This window comes from Syngnathus typhle, linkage group LG21 (genome assembly GCF_033458585.1).
Source record: "Syngnathus typhle isolate RoL2023-S1 ecotype Sweden linkage group LG21, RoL_Styp_1.0, whole genome shotgun sequence".
Classification (NCBI taxonomy): Eukaryota; Metazoa; Chordata; class Actinopteri; order Syngnathiformes; family Syngnathidae; genus Syngnathus; species Syngnathus typhle.
This window is the reverse complement of record NC_083758.1, coordinates 4,525,202-4,545,996: the sequence shown is the minus strand read 5'-3', so window position 1 is coordinate 4,545,996 and position 20,795 is coordinate 4,525,202. Positions and strand designations below refer to the sequence as shown.

Sequence of the window (20,795 nt, the reverse complement as noted above, 5' to 3'; positions counted from 1 at the left end):
GTGTATTCCCAAACAAGCATTTGTGGTCATTTCCTTGTGGTAAAAAAAACAGTCTTGTGGTTCACCATATTTACGAAACCAAAACAAGATGTCCATGAATCACTAAATGGGGAAAATATTTTTTAATGTTATTATTTAAAAAAAAAAGTGATAAATAATTTAAATTCTCATGCTCTCAACAGGGTTGAAGTCTACCATGACTGGTAGTCACATTTTTTACACGATCACAAAAAAATCACACTGTTTGCCATACATTTTTTTATTATTGTGCTGAATAAAATGTAGTGAATATCTAAAGACTTTTAGCAAGCGAGTAAAAACTGTAATCCAAGAAAGGAAGTGGATAAAGAAAACAAACAAAACAGGTTAGATACTTTAGACGTTAGATACTGCCGAAGAAAGGAAAATAAAACAGCGGAGAGCTTGGAAAAATCCAACCACGTGCCTCCCAGCTTCTACTACATAATAAAAGTTACAAGTTCAGTTGAGGTGAATCGAAAAACAGTCGTAGAAAATGTATCCCGGCAAAAAAAATCAACATTTCAAGATGTTCACCCAAAATGCTCTCTTGATGTCAAAACAGTATTTAGATTTGAGATTGAGGTAAAAATAGGCCCTTTGAGAGGTAGTAATGTGTATCTGATTGTACTAGAATACAAAGGTTATGACGAGTAACTTTTTTTTTTTTTAAGACTCCCAGAGCTGAAAGTTCCTCCACAGTGTAGTAAGGCAGCTTTAACATTAAAAACATTTGCTGCAAGAATAAACTGTTGCTAATGAAGGTGGATTGAAAAAAATCACGTCGCTTCTCGGAGGCTCTACCTCTAGCCTTGGATGAATTTCAAGAATGCAACACTTTCTTTCAAAGTAAAAACCAATCCCCGTATACATCTGGTTTAACCATATAAGAGAAGAAAAAAAAATCACATTTGCGTACACGAGAACTCCTAATCAAGTATACCATCTATTTAAAAACAAGAAAACATGAATACAATATACAATAGTCAAATCTGAAAAGCCACTTGAGGGTGAGAAAGTTACTGAGATTAGACAAAAAAAAAAAAGAAACTTCTGCAGTCCTGATAATACGTTGTAGATTATTAACATTGCTCATACTGAACGTAAACAGACATGACCAAAACTGGAGGTAGTGACGTGATTAGTCCGTTGTTAGCTGATACTTTTGAGGTACAGTTCATTCATACTGTAGGTAGTACAATCAGGAAAAGAAAATAAAAAAAAAAAAACAGCCCCTCATTTAAAAACAAAACAAAAATAACATTCAAGTTAACTATTGTCCATCCCAGTTTGAGGAAAATATGTTGCATTGTCGTGTATAGATAGAAAGTAAGATTAAAGTATATTAGAAGGAATACATAGCTGCTTTTGTGTATTAAGTATATAAAAACACACCACTGATTTTTTTTCTTTCAGGAATCGCTAATAGCAAAGTAAATTTAGCAGAATTCGCCCATTCATGGATTTAAAAAAAAAATAAAAAATTTTGAGCATATAATTAGTTATTGACAACGCCATGTCGAACTCATTCGCTGCTTTCTACGTCAAATTCGTTTCAACTGGGTTGGCAGTGAATGGGTGAGTATAAAAGTATTGCTTTGGCGCCATTTGTTGGCATCTCGTTATCAAGAAAATATGGCAAAGTGAGTTAAGGAGTTACATTTAGACAAAAGTAATGCCTTGCCGCCGTCAGGTGGCAATTACAAATCAATTAACATATTTTTCAGACAATAAGGCACACTTGTAATACTCAATGGATGTCAAATTTAGTTTTGCTGGATTGTTTCCCTGAACGTGCCGTCATGCGCCTTATAATCCGAAAAATACAGTACTTGTACAGCACCACCCAAGAAAATCCTTTAATGTGTTCAAAACATAGAATTGCATTTATAGCTGTATACGCAGTACAATTTTTTTATAGGAATATAAAAAATAAAATAAAATTCCCCACCAAGTTTCAGGATATGAGTTAAAAGATGACAGAACAACCTCGAGTTTACGTTATAACGGGCGCAAACTTGACTTGAGCTTTTTCTCCGTTTGCACCTCATCAAAAGAAAATGCGCGAAGACGTCAACAAGAATGACCTCGTTTTCAATATACAGTATCATAAAATTCCGTGACATAAACGGACATTTCAAGAGCGGCTTGTGCTGAGTCGGAGGTAGTTTTGACAAAAAAAAAAAAAAACGTTGAGAAGGCGCCGCACATCAGTGACCCACTAAGGTCTGATTGAGCAGCAGATTTATTTCAAGGCCTCCTCTGCGTGTTACAGTGTGAGATGAGATGTCCGATGCCGTGCTGCCACAAAAAAAAAGAATCCAGGTATCGTGTGTGTTCTGAGGTAATGCGTTTTTGTTCTTTCATGAGGTTGTTTCGCGAGATTTTAAAGCTACGTTGCGCATACGCAAACAACTTAAGCTATTCACGACTAAACGATACTGTACAGCAGTCGGATGCAAACAAGTTTGGTTTGTGGCGTAAATGACTGAACGGGAAATTTGCGATTCCACCAAGAACAGGGTAACTAAAGCAAAATACTGAGGTTGCGGAAATAAACAAAACCGGGGTAATGTGACCTCAAGTCAAAATTAAAGCTTTCAAATATAAATTTGGGGCATTGGAATGTTCATTCTAATTATTAAAAGTTAATTGAAATTTTAAAACCATTATTTTAGATTGAAAAAAGAAATGTAGGACTGTCGAACTTTTTTTTCACTAATTTATCCTTACATGGTTTTGTTATATTTCCAAAATTTCAAAGTGGTTGAATTTACTTCCTTTATACCGATACGTTTAATAACAAACAATCTTCTAATTTCTTGAAAAATAATAATTTTGGAGATGTGAGGATTACATCCAACAGAAATCGTATACTATTTTAAGATATAGTAATATTTTTATTTGTCAGATTAAAATGAACAACACCTTATGCTATTGGGTTTAGGGTTCAAATAGGTGTCAAAGGTTAACATGATTGATCATAAAACTGCCCCCTGAGGAAAGCGTCCCCCTGTCCTTGATGGTAATCATTTTAGGTCAAGTTGTAGGTTGCTCTAATATTTGTATAATTCGGAGAAGAAAACCTGCAGTTTCAGTTTCAGAGATGGTTAAGAGCGAGGACATCTCCATAAGTATTTTAAAGGGTGTGTCTGCATGTTGTGGAAATTGGAAGAGAAATATCTTTTGCCTGCTTGGTGACAGGTCTCTGCATCCAACATCCAGTGACAAAGGAAAAATACTGGATATGGACTTAAAAAAAAAAAAGGAAAATAACATGTGGAAAAGGTTAAAGAAAAAAAAATAAGTGGTCAAGGTAGTCTTTTCCCTTTGAAAGACCTGACAGCTGAATGAGGTAGAGGTTTCATGGTATGGAAGCTTAATCTTCCTCCTCTTCCTCCTCCTCATCTTCTTCCTCCTCTTCTTCTTCTTCCTGCAAAGGAACAAGATCAATTGTGTCAATTCAAGGTTTTCCTCAAAATATCCATGGGCGGCTTTACAGGGTGGCCAGAGGTGGCAGCTGCCACCTTTACCAAATATGTTGGCAATGAATCAATATTAAATTCAAAATGTCAAACGCATACCATAATGGGAATAACACACTCGCTACTCAGATGAGGTGAATTTCATTTTCCACATTTCATTTTATAAAGTGAAGCTAACTGGCACAATTTAAAATGTTTGTCTTTTCCCAGGCCACAGGAGTGAAACCCATTGAGCGTTTTTCAGAAACGTGCAGCCCCGCTTTCATTCATTAATGCTTGCAGACGGCGCGGCCTTGAAGAGCCAGCTAAATGCTACCATGTGTGACGAGGGGCAAACGAGAACGAGGGGAAAGTTGGGGGGGGGGGGCGGTACTACAGAAGAACCTTTAATCATATTGGCCTGCCATCCACAACCTTGACAATATTGCATGCAGGCAAGTTAGAAGTGAGAAAAGCAAATTGTGATTCGGATCCATTAGCTCGTCTATGGTGTTTTGGATTGTTAGTTAGCATTAAGCTAACGAGACTGTCATAAAGCACAGTTACAGCATGTTTTGAGGCACCACACACTTACTTAAATTCAAATTCCGATCCTTTACTGCACTCATGTATTTCCGTGACAGAGACTCTCCACGCTTCGCTTTTAAGCCACAGGTAGATGTGTTTTAGGGAGTATCGTAAAAATTCCTCAGGAGAAAAATGGAAGCGAATCTACTTCTAGATAGTAATACTTGTACGTCTTCACATCCCACCCCTGACAGAGTTAAGTTAGCTTCTGGATCTGGATGCGTCAACTTTACCCCACCCTGCACGCCGGAATGAAATGGTTTTGAGGTTTTGCGCTAGCCGGGCGTTGTTTGGGCTGAGATAGAGCAGCCTATCAAAGTGGGTGAGCTAAGCTAAACGACATTTTTATGGTTTGCAGCTCCCCGGGCCTCACAGCACCTCCCAACAACTTCAGGCCCTGTTCCCACAGAGCCACAAATCAGAGGTGAGTTATGCAAAAGTGGCCTGTACCAGCAAACACGGGGAGGTTGAGAGATTCCTGGACAGTGAGGGCATGCCGGGGTGGGGGTCCTTGTGTCATGTTTCACTCACTCTACTTCCATTCTCCCTCTAATGAATGTACTCGCAAGGGGAGCAAGGCATTACTCACGCTTGTTTTGCTTTAGGAATCAAAATTAATCCAGCCAACAAAACATAAATCATCCTAAATAAAGTCAAATGTTAAATATAATAAGCTTTATAGCATAGTATGATAATGCTATCATGCTAATGCTACTAATATAATAAGCTTTATAGCATAGTATGATAATGCTATCATGCTAATGCTACTAGTATAATATAGCTTTACAGCATAGTGTGGTAATGCTATCATGCTAATGCTACTAATTAATGCTACTAATGCTAATGCTACTATAATGAGGGATTTCTTACCTGAGCAGGTTTTTTCTGGACGACTTGCTGTGGCTGCAAGAAAACCAAAAAAAGTGTTAAACATTCTTAATAGCATTTTAGCTATTGGCAAAACCAGAAGGCAAAACTAAAAGTTGTACGTCAAGTAGTTCAACCAAGTAATAGTATCTGGGTGTCATGTTTCAACTGTGTTATAGTTCACATTAAATCCGGAGAAAATACTGAATGGATTCATGTTGTCCCGTCACAAAAACTTCAACAGGAGGTATTGTTGATTTATATCCGCCGTTGGCCAAAGTAAACTAAAAGTAATATAAACTGACCGATAGTAAAAAGCCAACTGTTTTACAGGGCTAGCTTGCGTTTTATGACTGAAGGCAAAAAGCCAAAGGAAGTGGCTACCCACCACAGGGGCATTATAAGCTCCAAGGGGATGTTGGTGGATGACATCCGCGATATAGAATGCAGCTGCTCTTCACACCTCATAGACATTGAGACCTAAACAAATTGAGACTGGCTGAATCTCTTATTCGGATTGACAGCGGTAAGCTCGATAAATAATGTGTATGGATGGAACATTCCGGGGAAGTAATACGGTATAGTCTGCCACTAAAGTACAAGTCATAAAGATAACTTTGGAAAGAGGAGAGGAACAGATACAAGTTCTGAATCGCACGTCTTTGTCTAGGACAAACCAAGGTTCTAGAAATAGACGCAAGAGACAAAGAGAAACTGAAGTAGTCAATCTCAAGACAATGTCCAGAAGTTCTAGAAAGGAGATAAAGAAGAGAAACTTAAGTCCTCGAGCTTAAGACATCCAGGTCACACAAAAGTTCTAGAAAGAAATTTAGGAGAGAACATTAAGTCTTCGATCTCAAGACAATATCCAGGGCGTACCAATGTTCCAGAGATTTAAGGACAAAGAAGAGAAACAGAAGTCCTTAATCTCAAAATCATGTCCCGGACAAACCAAAGTTCCAAGAAATAAATTCGGGAGATGAAGAGAAACCAAGTCCTTGATCTCAAGACAATGTCCAGGACAAACAAAAGTTCGAGAAAGAAATTCAGGGACAAAGAAGAGAAACCTAAGTCCTCAATCTCAAGTCCTCTGGGACTCACCTCAGTATTATGAAATGTAAAATGAAACAAAATGATCTTGCCAATCATGACAGTGAATGGTTTCTTAATCAACTCTAGTTTTCGTTGAACTTTTCTATCCAGTTTCCAGGAATTGCAAATAGACTGATGTAGTGTGAGGGATGTCCTAAGCCTTCCTAAATCTTCACAGGAAGTAGCATTAAAGCAAATGAACAGCTGAGCAGCCTGGCCGAGAACATGGAGTATCCTGTGCTTATAATCCAGGCCAGCTGGAGGACCACTGAGCCCCCCTACCCCAAGATCACTTTTAGCAGCTGGTGGGTTTTGGACCGATTCTATGCCAACACCAGATGCGAAACATAAGTGAGGTGCAAAAAAAACAAAACGGTTCCAAGTTGGAAAACTTATCACCTACCGTTTCAATGCCTAAAAATAATTCAGCGTGTACAAAATGACAACTGGTCATTAAAAAAAAAAATCAACTCCCTGCTTTCTCTCTCTCGCAGTGCCCTCGCTAAGACCCCTTCGTTCCCTTTGCCCCCGCCCGACCCCCGAAAAAAAAAAAATTCACCGCATTGTCTTTCACTTACTGTGGCGGCTTTTTGATGTCGCCCAGCTCTGACACTATGAATCACTTGTAGGCCCCAGCAGCTGCTGGCTCGTACAAGTGATTCTGGAGACAGCTTGAGGCGTAGCACGAGGGCAGCCCATTCAAAGGAATGTTGGGTAAGAATGACTCAAAAGGGGAGTGCGGTTGGGACCCCTTTCTCGACTGAAACACAATCCCCCTCCCCGTCTGCTGCTCGAAGAATGCGAGCTCTCCTCGTGGGCTTCTCACCCACCCAGAAGTCCCGGACGATCAAAGGGAAAAAGCTTTCACTCCCCAGAAAGTACATTGCACAGGCCGCCATTCATAAGAGACTCAGCTTGCTCCCCCCTTTTGTGTCGAAATGTCTTAGCCTCTACTTGACTCGCTAAGAAATGTACTCGCACACACGTATGACCTGAGCAATATCCAAGAACATTTCTAGATAACTCATCCAATCAGATTTTAACTTGTCTGTGTTGCCATGTCAATTAAATCTGCCTGGAATCAATTGTGTTACATTAGCAATTAGTCTTTAAACCAATCAAATTTGTCCTCAAGACGGGGGGGGGTGAGCCAATCCTCGATGAGGTCATTTTTCTATCCTCTGATTGGTGGATCCGATCACAAGTTGTTTCAGCCAAGCCCAACTAGCAAAACATCTGTAGCATTCAGTCAAATTGTTTTTTTGAGAAAACTGAATAAACTCGGCTTCCACATTTTGGTCCTAAACAAAATCTAACTAGAACTGCTTTGCTCATAAACAACCTGCAGACCGCATTCCCGCGCCGCTGTCCTTGCACAGGTTTTCGTTCTCCCTTAAGGTAGAAGCTGCTGTTTGCTCTAGTTAACCGTTACTGAGCCCGCTAACCTTTGCACCTCCTTTGAAGCCGGCTGGATAATTGGAGCGACGAGGTTCAACCTCCGCAAACACACAACGGGCTTGCACGCTTGAAACGGCTGTAATGGGATACGCATCAGACCGAGCGCTATGTCGTGTAGGAGGCTGTTAAAATCTGGAATGCTTGACATTTAAATAGTTAAACTTTAACAACTGTGCCTAATAGAGCACTTTGCCTAGGTCAGTGCTTCTCAAATAGTGGGGCGCGCCCCCCTTGGGGGGCGCGGTGCTATTCCTGGGGGGGCGCGTGTGACCCTGGGGAACAGACTTTTTTTTTGGCAGTACTAGAATAAAGTGTAATTGCGAATCTTCACAGCAGGGGGCAGTGGCGCTCTCATTGTTACTTCTGTGACGTTTGCGACAGTACAACATTTTACGACTTACAAGACAAGTTAGGATAGTCACGGTGGGGAAGGGGGGGCGCGAATAGTTTTCTTCTTGCTAGGAGGGGGCGTAACAGGAAATAATTGAGAAGCACTGGCCTAGGTGAACATTTTACTTATATGGCAGGTTTGTGGAACGCTTGGGAATAAACAATCCGCCTGGACATAGAGCAGATGAAATTCCGACCATAATAACAAAAATTTTGTCGGATAAAAACATTTTTGTATTTAAGAAAAACACGTAAGGTGCAGGTTTTATCTTTGTCCACTTGGGGTCACCACACGGTCTGTAACGATCTGGTGAGTGACGTGGGCGTCATCGAATCGGCGCGGATTATTCGATTAATCGTTTCCGCCCAAATCAAAGCAAGCTCTGTCCTTATCACCTGCAAAATTGTATTTCCCTTTAGTGTCGCCCCAAGTGTTTTAAGACCCAAACAAATTTGAAGAAAAAGTTGACCTGTGCCCTGGAAAGGAGTCGGGTTGGACCATATCGAAACCAGATGTAAGCCGAAAAGATAACGTTATCAGCAGCTTCCTCATTGACCAAACAAAAGTATTTTAGTAAACATTGGCAATGTAAACCTCAGGTAGTCCCAGGTAAGCGCACAGCTGCAGTTCAAACAGATATTTGCCGGATTTACCACGGTCACGCAAACACGTCAAGGTAACGTTAGTCGCATGAATTATGTTTTGGTAACGATTGAACGTGCTTTGACGCCACCCACTGTCCCGACAGCCAGCGGGGGCCCCCAGTTATGAATTACACCTATCAGGGTCCGGCGATTAGGGGGAATTTGCCCAAGGGCCCTTTGTAGAGCAGAAAACTGTCTGTCGTTGTAAGGAATGTGGAAAATTCCTCACAGACAAGCAGCCTTTTGTTTGGAAGTTTTTTTTGTGGTGGGGGGGTTGCTGTGGAAGGAAAGAAAGGCGCAGACAAATTGGACTGGCTTCATTTAGGAGCCTCTGCTGTTTGATGTGAAATCTGTTCCTAGAGTATCCTGGATAAGGATTTTTTTTTTTATATTAGTTTGTATTTTTTGGTTGAGAAACAAAATTCCACTAGTTTGTTGCACGTGTTGTGAATTAACCTGTCTTGACTGAACCGGTTCATTTCCTGCCTCGTAATAGCTGCAGCGAAAATACACTAATGGCAAGAAAGTCTGTAAGGAATTTGTAGAAAACAGTGGCATTGTAAGGAGGGAGGGGGGGGTTTGGGCGGGGAGGGAGGTCATGCAGGACACCCCAGGACAGCTGCGGAGCTTCCTGTGTAAAACAAACAGTTGGCGAGCTAGGTGCCGTCTCTCTGCAAATGCACTACTTTGTGTTTATTTGTAGATTGTGTTAAACAAGGATCATTACACGAGTGAATATTTGTAGCTAATCTAAATAGTGAGGAGTCGTTGCAAATTGGTTTGGGAGATACCATGTGGATGATGGACCCAAATTCCCCCGAGGGGAATTCCAGAGAGTTCAAACAATGTGCCAGGTTTGCGGTTGCCTAAATTTCCTTAACCCCACGACTCAAGAGGAATAAGAACTCAACAATTAGCATATAAAGTGTGAAATTATTAGAGTTATCCACAGTCAGGGAAAAGAGGTGGAAAACCGTTAATGTCCTCCGAGACCTCCTAATGCCGGGGACAAAGGTCTAGTGGCTGGAATTCAGCTCCTCTGCAGCCAAAACTTGAGGAAGGTCGGGGGTTGGAGAATGTAGGGAATGAGGCAAGGTCTCTGACCACCTACTCCTCCCCCCCCCCCCCCCACACACACACACTCCTTTCAGTATGTGTGATCTCTGGGGTCTCTCTTTCTCGCCCTCTTACAGATACCCTGAGGGAACTAGTGTGACCTAGCACCCATCTAAAAATAACTCTGATTCATGGACCAGAGTGATATAATATATCCATAAACACGGGATTAAAGACAAACCAGAGATTTTTCTTCTCTAAATATAATGAATGACCAAAAATCGTGAATTGCATTCTCGGTTGCTAACCAAAACAGCAGCACCAAAGCACACTCCCACAGGTGAAGTATTATGTATTCAACTGTGGATCGTTAATTATTTTACATTTTGGCAGCATGGGGGAAGTACGGTAAACTGAACTAATTGTACTTTTCCCTTATACATAAAAAACTGCGTACCGTACACGGAGACTGAATGAAGTCTTTTTAAATCGTTTCTGTCCAATGACTACTACCTCTGTAAAATGGTCATATAGAGTCTCTTAGTATACATTTGCAAAGACAGTACCTTCAGTTTGCTAGCTATGTCTCATTTAAAAGTAAAATCTTCACAAGAATTGACATACTGTGCAGTCGAGACCGGCCCACTGACACACAACGTTGACGTGGAAGGAAACATTCCAGGTCGGCATGCACAAGCAATCCCTGTACTAGCTTGCTAAAAAAAAAAAAAAAAAAGTAGACAGGGGGATGCTAGCATGTCCGGGATTTAGTATTGTGCACCAGAGTCAGAAAACCTTCAGTCATGCTATTGTCGGATATAGGACTTGACTTAAGGCGGATAGACTAAGTCCATTGAATTGTTGGCGGTAGTTGACATGGAGTCAAGCTAGCTTACATGAAATTCATCAATGAGAACCGCTACATTTCCCGCCAAGAAATGTAGACCCTTGTAAACCAGTTTCTAGAAAGTTGGAGTCTATCCGAGCTGATAGGTATCCATCCAACTTAGGGTTGCAGGCTATCCCAGGTGAACAATCTACCAAGTGATATCCATCCATCCAATGATTTTGTCCAGAATTTATTCAGGGTTGCATGTAAGCCGGAGGTTTTCCCAGCTGACTTATCAGTCAGCTATGTAAGGCCTTACATTGCCAATGACCCAAGGAGGTATTAGTCACACCATATTTTGAGCATGATTCACTCCAAAAACAAGGCCTGACTCTTACGGTGGCCAGAAGAACGTTTAAAATAGTCCCGACTTGATTCTGACTCATTCCGGATTTTGCCAAGAAACCACAAAGTTGAGTATTTTTTTGTCCCGACACTCGTGATCACAATAGAACAAGTCTGGAAAGGCTCTCCAAAGCCGCTGGTCAAATGCCAGGAAGTGCTGCTCATCACCTCGGCCTTCCTACTCGCTTCTCCAAACGCTTGGCACCGGTGTCTGACCCAAAGCCAAGAGCAGCAAAGCCATGCACTTTGGGAGTTTTGCACCCTCTCCTCTTCACACTCCATCAACTCCCCCCCCCCTCTCTCTCTCACACACACGCTCGCGCCAAAGCACTTGCGCTTCCTCTCCCATTCAACCGGTAATTTCCGCAGGGTTGCATGTGGGGCGTATTAGTCTCACAGTAGCCTCCATTGAGAGTCTGCGTGGCCATAGAAGAAAAAAAAGGTGATGGGTCCGAGTGTGAATAAGAACGTGTCCTGGGTGTGAGTAACTTCAGATGTGACTGCGGAGAATTTAATACAAAGAAGCAGCTGTGTGTGGAAGGAAGCGATTGCGGTGGAAAGGAAAGTCAGAAGAGTGATGAAGAGAAACCTTACGGCGCATGTCCGACTTGGCATGACTCAAGGTTGTCCTCGCATTAGGCCGGAGGTCACGGTCCTCGGAAGAAAACGTCTGACTCATTTCCCATGTTGGAGTATGAGTCAAGGCACGATCATCTTCCAACTTTCATGTTTGTTATTGTTAGTGTAGTGAAAGTAGCCAATGGTGCCAAAGAATTAGTAAGCGAAGACAAATTTAAGGCAAACGTGTTTACTAACTACTCCGAGAGACTTCCGGAGAGATTTGGCGACATGGACATTTTTTGGGGGTGGAGGGCACATAGCCCTCCATCAACTTTGACTAACAGAGGAAGCAGAAGCTTCCTCGGGCAATCGAACACCTGCACACAGAGGCAATAAAGAGAGGGAACGGAAAAGGAAATCGGAACTAAAACGGTTCAGCGAGTTGGAATATGCCAAGAGTCAAATAACAATCCTCCTCTCAATAGTCCCCCCAAAAATTTGAGAGATTTAGCGCCAGTCAACTCAGTTGTGATCCACCTTGGGGCATACCAAATAGATTTCCCAAGAACTGAAGACAAGACCAGGCAAGCACTTGTATGCAACTTATTATTTCATGACCCCACGTCACTTGGGAATGAATTCAGGGACCGTCGAAGTGGACCAGACTCTTTGGGTGACCCCGTTTGACTCAAACCCAGTATATTCAGGAATTGGAGAAAGACTGATATGAAAAATAAATAGGTGGGCTAGTCACAGGCACCTTTTTGATTGTCAAATGGTTATCCAAAGAGCAGACTGGAGTTGATGTCAAGGTCAGAGCGTAGGCGTTGAAGCGGAGGTGCGTGTACCTGGGACATGCAGGCACCAGCAGACACAAGTACCCAAAAAACAAAAACACTGCGGCAAACTTCAACCGGTTGTTATCAGTTCAGTCCAACGGTTCAGTGGCGGCCTTGCAGCTGTGTTGAGAAACTGATTTGCTGGAGTCGTGGCTTGGTCATAAACTTCCTCGTATAAGATCATCTAAACATTTTTACTCGACCCCGAGAAAATATATGTGGAATCTCGTGAACATGCAAACAGTCCATCCCCGCACACCCTTCCTGGTGGCACCTCTGACTCCATTTCCTTGCGCTATCAATCACGCCTGTCACTTGGGTGCTGATAAACACTGAGGCCTTCAAGCTGTCAGAGGTATTATTTCAGTTTTCCTGTGGTCAGACTGGAAGGTAAACATTTTCTTTGACTGATAACAGCAACATTTAGTAGGGGGATGGGAATCTCCTTGAATGTTGAAGTATTGAGGTGACGTAATCCCATTTAATGACGCTACAAATTAAGATGTGTTTAAAAAAACGAGGCAAACCTACTTGGGGGGATTACGTTGGGTAAAAAAAAATGGCTTTTCAATGACAGGAAGTGAGTGTGTAGTCATACAATCACGTGAAACTATAACATCTGTTGTCAACTTCACACTGCGCAACATGCTAGCACGTCATGCTAGCAGCCATCTACATTTTCATTTGGTTTTCGTTAGAACCAATCCAATTCATGAGCCCAAACTTTATCTATCCTCAACTTCACAATGCGCGACATGCTAGCACGTCATGCTTGCAGGTGTTTACGTTTTCATTTGGTTTTCATTAGAACCAATCCAATCCATAACCTCAAACTATATCATCTATCCTCAACTTCACACTGCGTGACATGCTAGCGCGTCATGCTAGCAGATATCTATGTTTTTATTTGTTTTTTGTTAGAACCAATCCAATCCATAACCTCAGCCTATATCATCTATCCTCAACTTCACTCTGTGCGACATGCTAGCACGTCATGCTAGCAGGTGTCTAGGTTTTCATTTGGTTTTCGTTAGAACCAATCCATAACCCCAAACTATATCCATCCTTAACTTCACAATGCGTGACATGCTAGCATGTCATGCTAGCAGGTCTCTACGTTTTCATTATACATGATCCACGCATAGTAGTACCAAACAGCAATGTGAACTAAAATAAAATGACTTACCCATTTCCTGGGTCGCCCCCTGCGTCTTTTCTCCCCAGTTGCCTCGGCTTTCTGCGTATACATACGGAAATAATGCAGTGTTTTGTATAACGAAGTCCCGTTACAACGATTGAGCTACTTGTAGTCCAAGGTCTACCTGTTACATTTTTAATGTGGACATTTGAAGGTCAAAGAGAAAGACAATCTGCTGTTTAATTAATTATCAGTGTGTTTTATACGGCTGAGCAGAAACACAGCAAAAGATATTAACTCATTCGCTGCCATTGACGATTATTGACGTCTATTTTAACTGGGCTATAATTTAATTTCATTTTGATCGGGAATATTTATCCGTCATGCGTGTAGATACAATTCAGGTGTTGGAACTCACCTTCTGTGCTGCCTTCGAAGGGCCCTTGTTCTTACTGCCTTTGGGGCGGCCCCTCGGTCGCTTTGGGACGGGCTCTCCGCTCGGCTCCTGGAGGGAAAAAGTGGGGGGGATGACATTGGTGTGGAGAACAGGAAACAAAAGCGGGGAGCCCCTCTCATCCACCGCACCCCAACCCCCCGGCCGCACACTATCCCCACCTCAACTCGCACACCACACACTGGGCAACCCTTCTTGTGTGGGTCCCTTTTCAAGCATGCGCTCATTTGCTGGTGGTGGTCCCCCATTTGGTCACTGCTTTACGGGTCAAGAGCAATGCAGACAAAGGTTGCGAGCGTGTGTAACAATTGCGTGCATGTGTGGGCTGGCAATGGGAGTGTGTTATTCCCTCTTATTCTGCGTTGTTACTTAATGACTTGCATGTTGTACATTTTGTATACAGTATACAGCATATCCTAAATTAACTTCATGTATTTCATGGTTCTTGTTAAAATGATAAAATTGCAAATTGAAAAACTTCTTATTTAAAACTACAATTTATTGTATATGTGACATAACCACGAAAGACGACTTTATGGTTTTCTCTTCCGAAGGAAAATATTATGACAAAAATGACTGACTAATTCCTTATGTGTTTTAACATACTTGGGCAGTAATTATAATTCAAATAAGCATTTTAATTGCATTTTCGGTTTGAAATAATGTTGGAAAAAGTGACTCAACGGTGAACTGTACTGTACACACATGCACATGTTCATAAATGTCCCACTTGTCATGGTGTCTGGGACTCCAGTCATGGATGTCTCTAATTAAGATTCCCAGACTGGAAATAGCTACATTCCTTTTTTTCTTTCTTTCTTTTTCTTATATAAACATGTCAGATAGGTGAAAGAGTCTTGTTACACACTACAATCATTTACAATTGTTTTGGGGACTTTGAATGAATTAATGAGGATTAATTTGAATGAAAATTTTTTTGTTGTATTTGCAATGATAGAAGTGAGGTTATACTGACTTTTTGGAGTTTTCGCGGTCTTCCCGGTCTCCTCTTTTGGGGCTCCGCGGCCCCTGAGGGCTCCTGGGAGCTCTCGCCGGGCTCGTCCCCGCGTCCACTCATGGCTCCCGGTGGCTACTCCGTTCAAAAAAAAAAAAAAGAAGTTTAAAACAATAATTCTAGTAGATTTGTGTATCCAGATGAGCCGGTTAAAATTATTAGGAGGGGGGGAGCCTGGAAGTGAGCACCAGGGGGGCGGGGGCGCAGCGTGACACCCGAGTCCACAACGCCGGATGAGAACCGACTCAGCTCGGCTTACAAGGCGCCGCGGCACCGGGGTAGCCCGAGGAGCAGCGGCGAGGCGTGACAGCTCGGAACGGAGCGTCTGAGAGGCATACTAACCGCATCCACGGTCCACTCGAAAAAAGCGCTCAATGAGGATGAGGTTTAAAAAAAAAAAAAAAAAAAAAAAAGGAGGGGGGGAAGGACGAAATCACCTCTGCCGTGGGTGGACGCACAGGGCAGAAGGGAAGGAGGAGTTAAAAATGAGAAGGGGAGGGGCGGTTCTGGAGTGGGTCCAGAAAAAACACGCAAAACGGATTCCTGGCTATGGGCCAGATGTGGTAGACTGCGTTTATGAATTAAATTCACATTTTCACACGTTTCAATGGAATTTGACTACTGGACAGTCATTGAGAGGAAAGTTCATTTCTTCAATGGCGGTCGAATGCTATCAGCTCGGAATGGATCATTTAGTTACGCTCCGGCCGTTTTACATTCCTGGGTGGGAAGTAATAAAGTAAAAATAATACTTATGAGGGATAGATGTGCCATGACTAGCGAGATTAATTCATCATCAGTCATAAGAAACTCAAAGCGTGCATCATTACTTCATCCATTTACATCATCCTTTATTGTGCATGTTGTGTCCACTAGGGGGCAATGTAATACAGGCGCCTATACAATTTTACAAATAATTCCGTAAAATGTAAACGGATTAGTTTATATATTCGTTTAGAATATATAACTTTGAGTTTTTATTTTGACTGTGTGTTTGTGTTCAAAATCTTATTTTTTAAAAGGTTGTAAATAGCAAAATATTTATGCCAGTTTTTATTGTGTTTTAGCATTTATTAGGAAACTCTCACATTTTAGAAAGGAGGCATTAAAATTTTAGATGTTGCCTCATCAGATTCAAAATTATATGCAAGTTTCCTGGTTTCACTATCAGGATGTAGAGTTAATATTCTGAATTGTATTTTTATTGAAGCTGAACACAATTTCACTAAAATGCAAGATGTCCATTTTGTGGAAAGGCCACTGGCCACTTTGAAGCTCTCCTCCTTGAACGCGCAAGCAGATCAATTACGTACCCAGGAACAAGAGAAACAAAGAATAAAGTGTCTTATGTGCACGACCTTTCCCACGATCCCACCATCTCCTCCAAATGCTTTTACAGCCTGGCCGGTGCGAGTAAAAGTAGTGAAATGATCAGCCAGAGTGATCTTAACGGAGCCACGACGCTATCAAAATATTTGGTGGTGTAACTACTCGCTCCCATGCAGACAATGACTCCACTGAGAGGGTTCATTTGTGGCGAGTATTCATTCATAAAAACAGCCCCCCCCAAAAAGAAGGGGGTTTCTGTGCAAGGCCCGCCTCTGCAGACTGAGTGGCGTCGGCATCAAACCAATACAATCAATGGGCCGCGGAGCTCCTTCAGCAACCTTCAGGGTGGTTTTTGTGCATGGCGCACATGTGCAGCCTGACCTCTTGTTGAAGCGCAATTAAACGAGAACGTAAAGATGTTATTGCGCTTTGCGAGCCCTCGAGTCATCTCAGACTTTCCACCTTTCCAGCCTGGAATGCTGCCCGAGCTAAATAAATACATCCGAAAGAGTCTGAGTGATGTGACGCTCACCCAGCCAAGCCAGTCAAGCGTCTGCTGTGAGAGTCTGTTTTTTTCGTGTTGTACGCAGTTGGCGGGAAGTACTTCAATCGATTTTTTCAGGTGTAGTTTACTTTTCTGAAAACCTTTACTCCAAAACAAATACAGTATCTCAAATCATTTTTCCCCATTGAAATGAATGGAAATGCCATTAATCTGTTCCAGTCCCACAAGAACAAATATTAAAAAATTAATGTCTTCTTCATAAAAAAAGATAGAATGTAAAGAGTTAAAAAAATTTCATTCAATAAGCATTGTGGTGTGATCACCTTAGCCACTAGGTGGCAGTATAACACCGCTGCGCATAATACACAAAGAAGAGTTTAATTAATTTAGTGACATTAGTCGTTCTTTGCAGATGATAAATAATATATGCTTGTAAATATTGTTTATTTACATGTGCAATGTTGATGTTAGTTATGTTAGCCCGTCTATGGTGTTGTCAGTTGTATGTTAGCAATACGCTAACTCTCTAAGTGAAAGTCATTTTGCCCCATTTCCTGGAAACAAGTCACGGCTGTCATCAACACATGTTGTGTGTGTGTGTGTGTTTAAATGTTTTGCTGCATTTTGTTGGCTACAAGGAAATGGTGGCCAACTTTTTACCCTTTAATTTTGGTACGACGCATCCGAGTGCAACTTAAGCATGATGGACAGCGTGGTTTTCGGCGCATAGCGTTTTGCATCCACTGCTAATAGCAACTGTGACTTCAACATGCACATTCTTGGCCGTGCTTTTGGCAAGGCAAGAAAAGGACCTATTCACAGCTCGGGAACAGATGAGAGTTTGACCGCCGCGCCACCCAAAGTCCATTTTAACAGTCTCGCCTCCAGACATGTCCCTCCCGGGCTCTCTCAAAGCAGCGGCACATATGTCATGCATTTACGGCGCACAGTGCTGAGAGGCCATCTGCCAAACACTTAGGATTGTTTAAGAATTCCTATTTCTATCTGCTCTCGGATTACAAGCGTTTTCGGAAAAGATTTCCGGGGGGCATTGCGCCCCCGCGTTTACTTCTTTTCAAGTCAATGAAACGGAGGAGACGGTTTCTTTCGGCTCCCGCTTTTTTACGCTTTCAAGGACAACATCTCCATGTGGAGGACGACGTCTGTGTTCTTCCCCACTGTCGTGGATGGAATGAACACATTAAATATAGACGCCGGGAGATAAAGTAAGCCATCCAGATGTCAGGCGGTCGGATAGGGTGTGCGTTGCATGTGGGATTAACCCAGAATAGCATATGGAGTGTTGAGTACAATTGCAAATACAGTATGTCAAAAAACATATGGATTATATATTGAGCAGCAGGGGCGGCGCTAGGTGGTAGCCAGGGGTGGCCATACCCACCCCCTTGGCCACCACCATGCCAAAAGGAACATTTTGATACAATTTTTTTTTAAATTTCGAGGAAATTCATCATGTCTCCGTAATGCTATACCGTATTTTCCGCACTATAAAGCGCACCGGATTATAAGGCGCACCTTCAATGAATGGCCCATTTTAAAACTTTGTCCATATATAAGAACATTTGGCCCGTGGGCCGGACTTTGGACACGCCTGCTGTAGTGGCTCAATATTGGTCCATATACAAGGTGCACTGTCGGCTTTTGAGAAAATTAGAGGTTTTTAGGTGTGCCTTGTAGTGCGGAAAATACGGTAAACAGATTTTTTTTTCTAGACATTTTTTTTTTTATACAGTTGCCATTCCTGCTATTCCTCTGTCACCTTATGGGAACATATGCTGAATGTTAATTTTCGAAATCATTTTTGGGGCTTGTAAAAAAAAAAGAAAAAAAATTGGGAGTGGTTCGACAGACCCCCTGAGATGCCCTTCAACTAAAAGAGATTAGACTATCACATTGAAAACGTCGCAAAACGATGGTGAACAAACCAAACAGTCAAATTGCTGCATTCCTTGACTGCATCCCGTCAAAACTATTTTCTCCTCGTACATGGCGTGGCACTGCAGTGTGTTACATTCCACAAAAACACAGGATCCATGAAGATTAGGGACACTGGAATGTGGAAAAAAAGCAATAAAAAAACAACCTGAGGAGGAAGCTTTGAAGATTCAGAGGCCGGTCCTGTCAGACGATCGCTGATATGCTCCAACAAGCTTGAGAAGTTAAATGTTTTTAAAGGACATGAAATTGGAGGTGTGCCTATTAAACAGTCCTGGAATCAGACTACTCATTCCTAATTTAATGTGCAGCAATTTTTTTACATGGCGCTCCTGATTAAAATCCCATTAAAACAAATGAGTGACTTTAACAGCAGTGCAGAACCTAAAGTGTGTTTTCTGTCACAAAGTGTCAGGCGCACATCCTGTGGATGAGGCACTTAGGAAGTTGATAGAGATTCTTTTTTTGTAAGCACTGTAGATGAACTCCAATGGATTTGTGGAATCCAGACACCACGCCCACCAGAGGTCAGAGGTCACTTTGCAACGTTTAAGTGAGTCTCAGGAGGACTCTGTCAGCGTGCATGTGGTAAACACCCAAATTCCTTTTTCCAAACTACTTATATTGTCATTAATTCAATTTGTTTTTTTCATTAAAAACTATAAACAAAAAAGTATTGGAAAAAATATTTCTGTTGACATTTACAAACCGCTTAAGCGAGTCTCACTTTCTGTAAAGCAAACAGCGACCTCTACTGGTCTTAGAACATATTCACGTAATTTACCTCATAACGACCGAAATTCAAAATTACAGTGATATTTGTTGTTTTACTTCACTAAAAATAAAAAATAAAACACAAGAGTTATTAAATGGAAACTGGAGTCCCAGTCACTTTACAGTTGTCTGTTTAGGTGCCTGTTTTGTTCACATGTTCCAGGCCTGTCTGAGCGGCCGGATGTTTAAATTTTCCCTAATCCCACATTTATAGTGTGCAAGCCATTGCGATGACATCACCCCCCACCTCCCACTTGGTTCCAGCACACGCAGACCTCCACGATGCTATTAATAGATTGTTACAGTCCACTTACATCAGGGTAATGCTATGAACCTTAATAAAGCCACGGATCATAATTTTTTTTTTTTTTTTTTTGCCTTTGCCGTCTACTTGCATCAGTAAAAAATTTGGTGCAACGTAAATACTGCAAATCAATACTTTTATTCAACTGATAAAAAGAAAACAGGACTGTATTCAAACTCTCCACACACGGTTGCCTAGTTGGAAAATGTCTTACGTATTGTTTTTTTGGAAAATATGCCCCTCTTGAATGATTTACGTGTTTTGATTCCCGCGCAAATAAACATTTCAGTTGGCAAGAGGAAGCCGAATTTCTCCAGTCAGGTACAAGCAATTCAGTCTATTTCCTCAAACCACTCGGAATCCACAGCAGTAGTAAACCGCAAAAAAAGGCCTGTGAGGTTTTCCTCGACGGCCAAGTGTTTTTCCAAGAGGAGAAACATTTCCAACAAGGCCGAGACATTCCTGCCATGCTTTGCGTCAAACACGGGCCCGGTGTGTCGTAAATCAACATTCGGCGGAGAGATCTTTTGAGTTTCTCTCAGCGAATTGTTCACAACAACCTGTGGATTTGTTGTGTGAAAGTCAAACTCGAGGCTCGGGGTCCGCCAAGATATTTTTTTTTCCCCCAGCTCTGCTTGCCCACATTACAAGAAAATAGGTGAGATGTGATTGGTGGCTACAACTATGATGTCATTTTTTGTCAATGGCAACAAAATGGCCGCCTCCTGCGATTGATAACAGCTGCTGCTTAATTCATGTTCCATAAATGCAATATTATTCAAAATGCAGTTTTTGGAGAATAAATAAAAGGTTTTTTTAATCTTCAAGGGGGAAAAAAAGACTTTAAAGTCAGATTTTTCTATTATGATACATTTATATGAGTCATAATGGCTCCTTTGGGGGAACCCATGACTGCCATGTGGCCGGCTATGAAAATGAGTTGGACACTCCCGCTGCTGCCTTTGCATTGGAAAAATACATTTTGCTGTCAACTTGACCCTCGTAAAAAAAATCTGTTTCTAGGCCTGTAATCCACATTGCTTTAGTCATTCAACAGGAATTTACAACTTTTTTTTTGTATACAGTCAAACTATTAAAGATAAAATAG

At 41.8% G+C, this 20,795-nt stretch overlaps 1 protein-coding gene across 1 annotated transcript; it reads right to left on the bottom strand.

The window, feature by feature from the left end:
- Positions 1-243: 243 nt before the first annotated feature.
- hmga2 (high mobility group AT-hook 2) lies at positions 244-15,202 on the bottom strand. Its single transcript, XM_061269066.1, has 6 exons — positions 15,162-15,202; positions 14,781-14,894; positions 13,769-13,855; positions 13,399-13,449; positions 4,941-4,973; positions 244-3,451 (listed from the first exon to the last, which is right to left on the bottom strand). The coding sequence occupies exons 2-6, from the start codon at positions 14,880-14,882 to the stop codon at positions 3,398-3,400; spliced, it is 327 nt and encodes a 108-aa protein (XP_061125050.1). The 5' UTR covers positions 14,883-14,894; positions 15,162-15,202; the 3' UTR covers positions 244-3,397.
- Between the last annotated feature and the right edge of the window lie 5,593 nt (positions 15,203-20,795).